This window comes from Bactrocera neohumeralis, unplaced genomic scaffold, assembly GCF_024586455.1.
Source record: "Bactrocera neohumeralis isolate Rockhampton unplaced genomic scaffold, APGP_CSIRO_Bneo_wtdbg2-racon-allhic-juicebox.fasta_v2 cluster10, whole genome shotgun sequence".
Lineage (NCBI taxonomy): Eukaryota > Metazoa > Arthropoda > Insecta > Diptera > Tephritidae > Bactrocera > Bactrocera neohumeralis.
Window position 1 is genome coordinate 21,399,082 of NW_026089623.1, and position 13,162 is coordinate 21,412,243.

General features: G+C 39.5%; 1 protein-coding gene across 2 annotated transcripts in view; it reads left to right on the forward strand.

The window, feature by feature from the left end:
- The window catches only part of LOC126765230 (protein Wnt-4), a 351,256-nt gene that overhangs the window by 182,057 nt on the left and 156,037 nt on the right, over positions 1-13,162 (forward strand). Inside the window, exon 6 of one of the 2 annotated variants that reach the window (XM_050482900.1) lies at positions 8,755-9,244. The exons of the other annotated variant lie outside the window; for it this stretch is intronic. Within the exon in view, the coding sequence (XP_050338857.1) occupies positions 8,755-8,792 (38 nt within the window). The 3' untranslated portion in view covers positions 8,793-9,244. Of the gene's footprint in view, positions 1-8,754; positions 9,245-13,162 lie in introns of those variants that run through there. 2 annotated transcript variants of the gene reach the window in all.

The following is a 13,162-nucleotide window of genomic DNA, read 5'->3' on the forward strand; positions in this document are numbered from 1 at the left end:
CGAGCCTTAACGAAAGGCACCTATAACCGACAAACTAAAAACAATAATATCTAATATAATAACAATAATAAATGAATTTGGTGGCAATCGAAGTGCGAAAGCGAAATATATACAGTGTGCAGTGACCCAACCAGAACGAAAATCAAAAAAAAAATACCCACATATTTATATATGTACATACATACATATACAACAAATAGACAAAAAGTGCAGTGTCACAACAAAAAAGGAAAACAAAATAAACAAGCAGAACAATAGTGATTTTACATATATATATACACATATGTACATTCATACATATGTATATCAAAACAAATTAAAAAGTACAGGAAATATGGACAAAATTCCCAATTTAACTAAAAACATTAATACATATTAAAAGTGTGTGCCAACAAAACTAAAATTATATAAATAAACTAAAAATAGCACATAAACCGGGCGTGAAATCGCGAAACTAAAAATACATACTTACATACAAAAAAACACTGGGCGCGAAAGCCAGCAGTAAAACATATATACATACATACGAACAAACTAAACGCGCGCGAAACCTAAATATAAAATATAAACTAACAAATTAAGCGGGCGCGAATCTAAAACAACATAAAATAAACAAAAAAAAAACCCTAACCCAAAGGGAACGAACTGGAAGCGAAGGAGAAGGAGTTGACATCAGAGGCCCGAATCAACGCAGACAAATATACATATGTACGCACAATCAACATTACGAGGCATACCAGCTGGAAATAGTTTGGAGAGGAGCACAGGAATTTTGGTACACAGCCACATTATCCCCTCAAAGGAAACCACAGTGAGCGTATTATGTCCTTTATTAATTTGATATATACACATATGTATGCCCAAAATTGCAGTGTAATTTGATATAATACCTGTAATTAAAATCCGCTTTAACGGCAAAAAAAAAAAAAAAAAAAATTACCTACCTATTTAGCGCTTAAGGTAATGTATGTTAAAAATATAAAAAGCATAAGAACTTATCTTTGTGTTTTCAAAATACTAAAAGCAACTAACATCCGAGCAATTACTTGCGAAAAATTTCCGGCAAACCCTTTTTGCTTAATGAAGCAGTAAGCGGGATTGTATGTATATAATAAGTAAGCAAAGGAAAAAGCGCAACTCCTACATAAAGTAAATGACACAAACAAAATAAATATAACTACACTTACATACATACATATATGCATATATATTTAGTGGAAACATTCATTATATATTTCATCATACATATAACATACTTATGTATGTACATATGCATAATTGCCAAGCGTAAAATATATATGCATACGAGTACATACATTTACATACATACTTATATCTATAATACATATTAGACGAAGGTTCTAATTGTAAAAGTGCATATTTATTTACATATAAACATATATGTACATAAGAGAAAATAACTTTTTCAAATACCTCTCTCTCTCAAAAGAAAAAAAAGGTTCAACAAAACATACACAACTTGTAAGAACTATCGGGTGATTTTTTAAGAGCTTGATAACTTTTTTTAAAAAAAAAAACGCATAAAATTTGCAAAATCTCATCGGTTCTTTATTTGAAACGTTAGATTGGTTCATGACATTTACTTTTTGAAGATAATTTCATTTAAATGTTGACCGCGGCTGCGTCTTAGGTGGTCCATTCGGAAAGTCCAATTTTTGGGCAACTTTTTCGAGCATTTCGGCCGGAATAGCCCGAATTTCTTCGGAAATGTTGTCTTCCAAAGCTGGAATAGTTGCTGGCTTATTTCTGTAGACTTTAGACTTGACGTAGCCCCACAAAAAATAGTCTAAAGGCGTTAAATCGCATGATCTTGGTGGCCAACTGCCCATGCATCCCGAAAAATGCACTGTTTGGTGTGGTTTGTACGCTGGTGGAATCATTGTACCGTATTTTTTCAAAGATGCTGTTGGACGCAACGTTACGGTGAATGGCGATCGCTATCGTTCGATGCTAACAAACTTTTTGTTGCCAAAAATGGAAGAACTGAACTTGGTTGACATGTGGTTTCAACAAGATGGCGCTACATGCCACACAGCTCGCGATTCTATGGCCATTTTGAGGGAAAACTTCGGAGAACAATTCATCTCAAGAAATGGACCCGTAAGTTGGCCACCAAGATCATGCGATTTAACGCCTTTAGACTATTTTTGTGGGGCTACGTCAAGTCTAAAGTCTACAGAAATAAGCCAGCAACTATTCCAGCTTTGGAAGACAACATTTCCGAAGAAATTCGGGCTATTCCGGCCGAAATGCTCGAAAAAGTTGCCCAAAATTGGACTTTCCGAATGGACCACCTAAGACGCAGCCGCGGTCAACATTTAAATGAAATTATCTTCAAAAAGTAAATGTCATGAACCAATCTAACGTTTCAAATAAAGAACCGATGAGATTTTGCAAATTTTATGCGTTTTTTTTTAAAAAAAAGTTATCAAGCTCTTAAAAAATCACCCGATATATAAAATATATAATAACACATAAACGTTAGTACATATTCAAAGTCCACATTGGCAATTATTCGGCAATACCTCTTGTTCTTTGGCAAACAAAAACAAGCAGGATTGTGTACAAAAAGCGAATTGATCTCTCCAACGAGCTCTCAATCGCTTACGAACAAAGCATATTCATACATAAAAGCACAAACAATTCGTGCATACTTACGTACAAAGCATATTGATCTCTTTGACGAGCTCTCAATTGCACAAAAACAAGTACATACAAGCCAATTATTAGGGTGTGCCTATATACGTATATAGAAAATACTTAAAAATAATATTGCGGTTTAAAACAAATCTTCTTCTTCTTCTTCTTCTTAATTGGCGTAGACACCGCTTACGCGATTATAGCCGAGTTAACAACAGCGCGCCAGTCGTTTCTTCTTTTTCGCTACGTGGCGCCAATTGGATATTCCAAGCGAAGCCAGGTCCTTCTCCACTTGGTCCTTCCAACGGAGTGGAGGTCTTCCTCTTCCTCTGCTTCCCCCGGCGGGTACTGCGTCGAATACTTTCAGAGCTGGAGTGTTTTCATCCATCCGGACAACATGACCTAGCCAGCGTAGCCGCTGTCTTTTAATTCGCTGAACTATGTCAATGTCGTCGTATATCTCGTACAGCTCATCGTTCCATCGAATGCGATATTCGCCGTGGCCAATGCGCAAAGGACCATAAATCTTTCGCAGAATTTTTCTCTCGAAAACTCGTAACGTCGACTCATCGGTTGCTGTCATCGCCCAAGCCTCTGCACCATATAGCAGGACGGGAATTATGAGGGACTTATAGAGTTTAGTTTTTGTTCGTCGAGAGAGGACTTTACTTTTCAATTGCCTACTCAGTCCGAAGTAGCACCTGTTGGCAAGAGCAATCCTGCGTTGGATTTCCAGGCTGACATTGTTCGTGGTGTTAATACTGGTTCCTAAGTAGACGAAATTATCTACAACTTCAAAGTTATGACTGTCAACAGTGACGTGAGAGCCAAGTCGCGAGTGCGACGACTGTTTGTTTGATGACAGGAGATATTTCGTTTTGCCCTCGTTCACTGCCAGACCCATTTTCTGTGCTTCCTTGTCCAGCCTGGAGAAAGCAGAACTAACGGCGTGGGTGTTGAGGCCGATGATATCAATATCGTCGGCATACGCCAGCAGCTGTACACTCTTATAGAAGATGGTACCTTCTCTGTTTAGTTCTGCAGCTCGAACTATTTTCTCCAAAAGCAGGTTGAAGAAGTCACACGATAGGGAGTCGCCTTGTCTGAAACCTCGTTTGGTATCGAACGGCTCGGAGAGGTCCTTCCCGATCCTGACGGAGCTTTTCGTGTTGCTCAGCGTCAACTTACACAGCCGTATTAGTTTTGCGGGGATACCAAATTCAGACATCGCGGCATAAAGGCAGCTCCTTTTCGTGCTGTCGAAAGCAGCTTTGAAATCGACAAAGAGGTGGTGTGTGTCGATTCTCCTTTCACGGGGTGAATTCCGATGAATGATTCTCCTTGGCGCATGGTGAATATCTGGTCGGTTGTTGATTTTCCAGGTCTGAAGCCACACTGATAAGGTCCAATCAGTTTGTTGACGGTGGGCTTTAATCTTTCACACAATACGCTCGATAGAACCTTATATGCGATGTTCAGGAGGCTAATCCCACGGTAGTTGGCGCAGATTGTGGGGTCTCCTTTTTTATGGATTGGGCATAGCACACTTAAATTCCAATCGTTGGGCATGCTTTCGTCCGACCATATTTTACAAAGAAGCTGATGCATGCACCCTATTAGTTCTTCGCCGCCGTGTTTGAATAGCTCGGCCGGTAGTCCGTCGGCCCCTGCCGCTTTGTTGTTTTTGAGGCGGGCAATTGCTATTCGAACTTCTTCATGGTCGGGTAATGGAACGTCTGCTCCATCGTCATCGATTGGGGAATCGGGTTCTTCTTCTCCTGGTGTTGTGCGTTCACTGCCATTCAGCAGGCTGGAGAAGTGTTCCCTCCATAATTTAAGTATGCTCTGGGCATCAGTGACTAGATCACCTTTGGGGGTTCTACAAGAGTATGCTCCGGTCTTGAAACCTTCTGTAAGCCGCCGCATTTTTTCGTAGAATTTTCGAGCATTACCCCTGTCGGCCAGCTTATCAAGCTCTTCGTACTCACGCATTTCGGCCTCTTTCTTCTTCTGTCTGCAAATGCGTCTCGCTTCCCTCTTCAACTCTCGGTATCTATCCCATCCCGCACGTGTAGTGGTCGATCGTAACGTTGCGAGGTAGGCAGCCTGTTTTCTCTCCGCTGCGACACGGCACTCCTCGTCGTACCAGCTGTTCTTTTGCACTTTCCGAAAACCAATGGTTTCGGTTGCAGCTGTACGTAAGGAATTTGAAATGCCGTCCCACAGTTCCCTTATACCGAGTTGTTGACGAGTGCTCTCAGAGAGCAGGAGTGCAAGCCGAGTAGAAAATCGTTCGGCTGTCTGTTGTGATTGCAGCTTCTCGACGTCGAACCTTCCTTGTGTTTGTTGACGTGCGTTTTTTGCTGCACAGAGGCGGGTGCGTATCTTGGCTGCAACAAGATAGTGATCCGAGTCGATGTTAGGACCTCGGAGCGTACGCACGTCTAGAACACTGGAGACGTGTCTTCCGTCTATCACAACATGATCGATCTGGTTGGTGGCTTTTCGATCCGGAGACTGCCAGGTAGCTTGATGTATCTTCTTGTGCTGGAATCTAGTACCACAGATAACCATATTTCGGGCCCCGGCGAAGTCGATCAGCCTCAACCCATTTGGGGATGTTTCGTCGTGGAGGCTGAATTTACCGACCGTAGTGCCAAATATACCTTCTTTGCCCACCCTGGCGTTAAAGTCGCCAAGCACGATTTTGACATCGTGGCGGGGGCAGCTCTCATAAGCGCGCTCCAAGCGCTCATAGAAGGCATCTTTGGTCACATCGTCCTTCTCTTCCGTCGGGGCGTGGGCGCAAATCAGCGATATGTTGAAGAATCTCGCTTTGATGCGGATTGTGGCTAGACGTTCATTCACCGGAGTGAATGATAGTACTCGGCGACGGAGTCTCTCTCCCACCACGAATCCAACACCAAACTTGCGCTCCTTTATATGGCCACTGTAGTAAATGTCACAAGGACCTACTCTTCTCTGTCCTTGTCCCGTCCATCGCATTTCTTGGACGGCGGTGATGTCAGCCTTTATTTTCGCGAGGACATCAACCAGCTGGGCAGCGGCACCTTCCCAATTAAGGGTCCGGACATTCCAGGTGCATGCCCTTATCTCGTAGTCCTTATTTCGTTTGCCATGGTCGTCATCAAAAGGGGGGTTTCTCTTCCGAGGCTGTCGCTTTCTTCTCATTGGGGGTGTTTTTTACGTGGCGGGTCCCAAACCCAGCGCACAACCCTAAGCAGGGGATGTTTCGCCTTCTCACATTAGCTCGCCTTCGAACGGATGTTCTTAGGCTACCCAGAGGATACTTGGTCAAAGACCGGAAGTTGTGAGCTGCTTGAGCCATGTGTAAAAGAATCGTTTCTGGCCACTCCCAAGTGAATGGCGATCAGAGAACTTTCCTCACTTGCGTGAACTTCTACACATGACTCCATCCTCTTTAAAACAAATCATATAAAATAAAAATAAAATTAAAATAAAAGATAAAAATAAATGTAAATAGAAAGTAAATAAGTAAAATAATCCGTCTGTTACGAAAAAAAAAAACGTTTATATACTTAAAAAAGTATTCAGTCACACTGAGAAACCTTTATTTCATTTTAAAAAAATATTTCTACATATGACCAAAATAATGAACAATAATAAAAATCAAAATACACCTGCAGGAGCTACACGCTCAAAACGGGTTGTTAAATTCATTTCACAAAGTGATAGTTTAATAAGATACTGCACTAGATTTGCCTCCTCAGCGATTCACGAAAACTCTGAATCGTTATTAGAAGTAAAAGGCCAAAATCTTAAAAATTTTTGGACTCGCCTCCAAACGGCTCATGACGCCATTGTAGATTCTGACGATTCAGATCTACCACAAAATTTTAAATTATCTGCTACCGCAATATACGAAAACTGCTTGGACCAGTACGAAGAAACAAGAGCTATGATCTCCGATCAACTAAAGCTCATTAAAGCAATTGCACCTACTCCCCACAGTAGAGTAGAGCTGCCACAAATAGACAGTCAAAAGGCAAGTTCAGGCATCCACCTCGAGTTGCCCGCATGTGACACAGAAACATTTCACGGAGGTTATGAAGAATGGCCGTCCTTCCGGGACATGTTCACGGCCGTGTACATAAGCCATCCTCAATTATCACAAGCGCAAAAATTGTATCATCTCAGATACAAAACCAAAAGTCAAGCAGGCATAATAGTAAAACAGTTCGCTCTTAATGACGATAATTTCAATTTAGCTTGGGAACCTCTAAAAGCAAGATACGAAAATGAAAGAATACTGGTCGATAAACAAGTAACGACACTAATGAACTTGCCAAAAATTAAGAAAGAAACAAGTGTAGAATTCATCAAACTAGAATCCACTGTTTCTAATTGTTTGTCGGTTCTATCGACACTGAACATCCCTACAGACAGCTGGGACCCTATTCTGGTAAACATATGCACCGCAGCATTACCGGAAAGTTCGTTACTTTTGTGGGAGCAATCGCTCTTATCACGAAAAAAGTGCCCAACGTGGCAACAAATGAAAGATTTTCTCACCACCCAATATGAAATTGCGGAAAGGTTAGAAGAAAAAATAATCAAAACTAAGCAAATTAAGCACGACCAAAATAAAAGCTTCAATAGGCCCCAAGCTAGAAGCAAAAACAGATCAAATAGAATTTTTAACAAAATACAATCGTTCACATCCGAACAGAGAAAACATACATCATGCGAACTATGCACAAGAGGGCATAAGCTTAAATCTTGCTAGAAGTTTAAAAAATTAAACATTAACGAAAGGAACAACTTTGTCAGATCAAGAAGACTCTGTACAAACTGCTTGTCTCATACACATAATCTTAAAAATTGCAAAAGCAAATTTAACTGCTTATATTGTCATAAAAGACATCATACAATGCTTCATTACAGCACATATCCCATCGCACCTCAAAGGAGCGCATATACAAAAAGAACCACGGGTTTAATTACAAAAGCAAATCCCGAAAGCCAAAATACTAAAAATTGCCAAGAGACACCATGCTGTTCAAAGGCACAAAAATCTCAAACGCTGCACAGCGAAACTCAAAATGGACTAGTTACAGAACTGGTCACCACCATACCAACTCAAGTTGAGTATAATAAAAACAAATACCTTAATTCACAATTAAGTGAAATGCAAACGTTAAGAAAACTTCCAATAACTAACAAAACTATAAAAGATCAGTATTGTGAGCACTTCTCTAAATCCCCAACTACTCGATAAAAAAATGGCCGGTACGTCGTACGACCACCACTAGAGCCACAATTTTCTAATACTCCACAAATTGGTATTAAAAACAAAGTTAAAGTTTCTTCTGACAGTCCCTATATTAAAAGAACATACAACTTTTCGGCCCCGCAGGATGGCTTTCGCCAGTAATGAAAAAAAAAAAAAATCTGAACAAATCCTAGAGCGGTGGCGGGCTACTACTTGCCAAATTAATGCATACGTACTCAAACACAATATATAACAAAAATTGTCCCAAAGGGATAGAGAATCGACATTCTCATAAAATATTGCTTAATAAGTAGTTCCCTAAATTCTAAAATAGATAAATAAAAAAAAAAAAAAACTAACAAAAGCAGAGATCGCTCTTATCGTCCCTACATAAGCGCTCCTCATAAGGGTAGTTGGTGAGAATCTGTTGTAAAGCATGAACATCCCACTTAAAAATTATAATTCTAGTGAAGCCGTTCGCAATTACCGGCCACTCTCTCGCAAGGTCCCTCTATTGGCACAGCCCTAACTCCAGGGCTATGGAGTACCCATTCTGGCCATATCTGAGCCAGGCGTGGGGTTACTATCCTTCATAAGCCAATAATAAATTAAATGCAAACAATTGCCGATAATACAGAAAAGGCAAATACTAAGCAACCGGTATACCAAAACGATAAAATAATAAATTGTAAGTAACCGCTAGTAAAATAAATAAAATCAAACAATTTTACAAATTTACTATAATAAGTCGTCAAAACACGCAAAAAAAAAAAAAAAAATTACTATCTCAACTTACATAAAATACAATTTTCTATTAAAACCAAAATCGGTTCTTACAGCTAATATTATGCGGACTCGGCTACTTCACCAACAGTAAGCCGAATTACATGTCTCAGATTATATATATAAAACTAGGCAAAATATTCGCATAGGGGGCCCAGGATGTTTAAATGAGTTAAGCATCCACCCACTTTACCCGAAAAAACTGGCGCACACTAATAAGACAGCTTAATTCACCACAGCTGATGACTCTATATCACACCACAATTGTGAACATCACCCAGCAGGCGGCCACCACACTAATAATACAATACCACTCAACACAACTCACCACACTTCTACATCAATCAACCCACTCAACAAAAAGGATGGGAAAAAAAGGATTGGTACCAAGCAATTCGACACACACTTCCATATAGCAATTCGTCTACAAGACATTCGCTTGTGCACTGCGCCGCGTTAGGACTCTACGCTAATTATACTTTCTTCGATACCGATCCCGCACGCTGCAATAATTTGAAGAACCGAAGGAGAATCGGCAAATCGTTTCGTTACCTTCAAACCCGCATATTTTTAAACGTAATTTCAATTGTAACCTTAATAGCTTTGTATAAAAGCAAATTAAACTTTAAACTATCCGAAATAATTCGCATTTTTACTTATAAATGGTACTTAATCTGAGTGTAAGTGCTTTATCTATCTAATTGGGCATCCAATTTAACCACTCCTAAAAAACTAAAAGGCTTCAGAAATTCACCTTGCTGTAACAGACTTTGTACCATAGCTTTTATATGCCGACTGTCTTTATGCCAAATGTATCATTCTATGTGTGAAAGTACATACATATATAAATATGTTGGAAACACGCCATTTATGTAGTCCGCTTTTTCCGTCTAAAATACATGCTCGTAGTCGTAACGTTTGAAATGTAATTTGCCCAATTTGCTTATCCGCTTCTTTAAATTTTTTATATATGTACATATATCATTAATATTAAAGCTTAGTATCCAGCTTTCAAGGAATGTAAAAACTTCATATAAAAAAACGCTTAAGAAATGGTCAAGAAATTTTCCTGCGGTAAATCTGAACGATCGGAATCAAGTTCTTGTATGGAAAACTTTCACATTTGACAATGTATCTTCACAAAAGTTGCCACAGGTTATTTTCTAAGATAATAATGTAATCTCCGAAGAAATTGTTCAGATCGGTTAACTAAATATATGTACATATGTAGTAGCTGCCATACAAACTGATGGATTGGAATCAAATGCTTGCATGGGAAATTTACTCATTTGACAATATACATACATATCTTGTATATAATATTTAGCTGCTCCGAAACCTGTTTCTCACTTATATTTTTTATTATATTTTTGAAATATGAGGTCCCTAAAAAAATGGTGTTAATTTTAATTTATGTTAAAAAATATTTATTTATTCATCAATTTCTATTTTACCCCTTTCAAAGTAGTACTCCTTAGATGAAATATAATGTGTTTTGTTGGTGTTATATTTACATGTGTCATCACCATATTTGTTACAATTGGCATCTCTACAATTTACTACATTATATTCTTTCTCATTTGTTTTACTTTACATGTTCATTTTGCATTCTATCAATTTTTGATATATTCATTCATTCTGAGATTACATTCAATATGCTCGTTTTAAATGTAATCAGTCAGTCACATTTGGAGTTTAAGGGGGTATTCTGGTCTAGAAGCATGAATTTCAGGTAATTTTTAAAGTGTCGTAAAAAAAGGCAATTAATATTTTTAGTATCCATTTTTTATTAGTTATTTGTTAATTTTAGAAGAGTACAGAAAAAAATTAAAAACTAAAAGAAGTAAAAAATTTCAAAAATTATGAGCTGACGAAGTGGGAGGTCTGTAAAAATTTCCACGTGACCATACCCATGATTTCAACCCTCCTAGTTATCTGAAACCAAAAAAAAGATTATTAATCTAGAATAATGTCGCAATGGCCGGAACTATAGAAAAGTGGAAAAAAAATTTTCACAAAATGGCGACTGCCAGAAAAATAGCGATTTTTGGGATCACTTTTTCTGACTATTTCGAATTTTCCAAAAATAATAAAAAATAAAAATTTGGGAATGGCGCTAGTTCCAACCATAGACAAGCCTATAAAGAAGACTTTATAAAACTTTCAAGTAAATCGGTCCAGTAGAACCTGAGAAATTGGGTATCGTTCCGAAAAAGTCAGTTTTGAGAAAAACGCGTTTAAAGTTTAGGAGACAATTCTAGTGAACACGGACGCCACGACAAAAAATCAGCTGTATCTCCGAAAATAAGTCGAATTTTGAAAAATCCTTCCAATGTCATATTTTTGAAAGTCTAAACTTTCAAGATATGCAAAAAAAACTCGATTTTTTCAAAATATTAGACAAGAATACCTCCTTAATAAAGTACGGTCATCTGGCTCTGTCGTGAAGAACAAACTTCAGAAGTGGGATGGATTTAAGTAATTCAACAGTATTGCAATTGAAAGAAGCGTTGCAAAAGCTGAAATTAAAGATTAGTGGTACAAAAGCTGAATTAATAAGATTCATATTTGGTAAAGCAGGTTATGGAGTCAAGTGCATCATGTGGCGCAGGGAAGTGGTGATGATCAGCATGAGAATGGTGAGCCATGGTTGAACAACGATCGGATAAGGACGCAGTTGGAGGTGCAAGTTAGCGCGTTATGTGGCGCAGTAGAAGTGCTAACTGCACAACTCCATACTCTTCGTTCAACAGTTCCGGACATTCGAGAAACAGTGACCCCCGTTAAGCAAGTGCCGATGCAAACGTCGTTGGAAATGTCAGCATCATTTGTGTCGCAAGTAGAACGCAATTTATCTTCGCAGCTGTATGTATATGCATATTTGCATGCATTCATGCAACCTTCGTCATGTCTGCATGTGAATGAGCGGTCACGCGCGACAACGCAGCCAAGTACGCAGCAACCACTTACGTCATGGCATCCGAATCAACCCTTCATCATGCAAAAACCGTTATCAGTAATTGTGAGACCGGAAATTAATACGTCAAATGCGCACTTGCGAACAACGTCACAAACAAAAACGCATGCAGAACATAAAGAACGATCAGCGTCTTGGTTCAATGAAACATGCACGAGAGCGGGAGAGAGAGCACACCCAACAAGAGGCAGAGGTTACATACCAAGCGCAATAGTAGCTATTCTGCCTGAGTTCAACCCCATTGACAACACACACACGTCGATATAATTTATAGAGAGAGATGAGCAAATGACGGCAGTATATCGATGGGGGGAAGACACTTTCGTCATATTCGCTGTCAGAAATAAAGAGATCCCCAACTCTCCTGTCACTGGAAATGTGCGAACCGCTCACCTACTGAACTTTGACAGTTGACCAAAAATATACATACATATGTGAACGGAGGAATTTGTTGCCGCTGTTCAAGATCGCCAATAAAAATTTAAAATATATTTCAAGAAACTTTTTGCAAATTGATGAGTAGAAAAATTTATTTTCAATTCTTCTTAATTGGCGCAGACACCGCTTACGCGATTATAGCCGAGTTAACAACAGCGCGCCAGTCGTTTCTTCTTTTCGCTACGTGGCGCCAATTGGATATTCCAAGCGAAGCCAGGTCGTTCTCCACTAGGTCCTTCCAACGGAGTGGAGGTCTTCCTCTTCCTCTACTTCCCCCGGCGGGTACTGCGTCGAATACTTTCAGAGCTGGAGTGTTTTTGTCCATCCGGACAACATGACCTTGACATGACAGCGTAGCCGCTGTCTTTTAATTCGCTGAACTATGTCAATGTCGTCGTATATCTTGTACAGCTCATCGTTCCATCGAATGCGATATTCGCCGTCGCCAACGCGCAAAGGACCATAAATCTTTCGCAGAACCTTTCCCTCGAAAACTCGTAACGTCGACTGATCGGTTGCTGTAATCGTCCAAGCCTCTGCACCATATAGCAGGACGGGAATTATTAGCGACTTATAGAGTTTGGCTTTTGTTCGTCGAGAGAGGACTTTACTTTTCAATTGCCTACTCAGTCCGAAGTAGCACCTGTTGGCAAGAGTTATCCTGCGTTGGATTTCTAGGCTGACATTGTTGGTGGTGTTTACGCTGGTTCTAAGATAGACGAAATTATCTACGACTTCAAAGTTATGACTGTCAACAGTGACGTAAGTGCCAAGTCGCGAGTGCGACGACTGTTTGTTTGATGACAGGAGATATTTCGTCTTGCCCTCGTTCACTGCCAGACCCATTTTCTGTGCTTCCTTTTCCAGCCTGGAAAAAGCAGAACTAACGGCGCGGGCGTTGAGGCCGATGATATCAATATCAATAGGCACTAATTGACTCAGGCAGTAGCAGATCACTGGTTAGGAAGTCAATAGCAACAAAGTATGGTTGGCGTATCGCTGAGTGCAAGAAAATATTAATTGGTTAGGTAGTCAGATTACCTGCCACG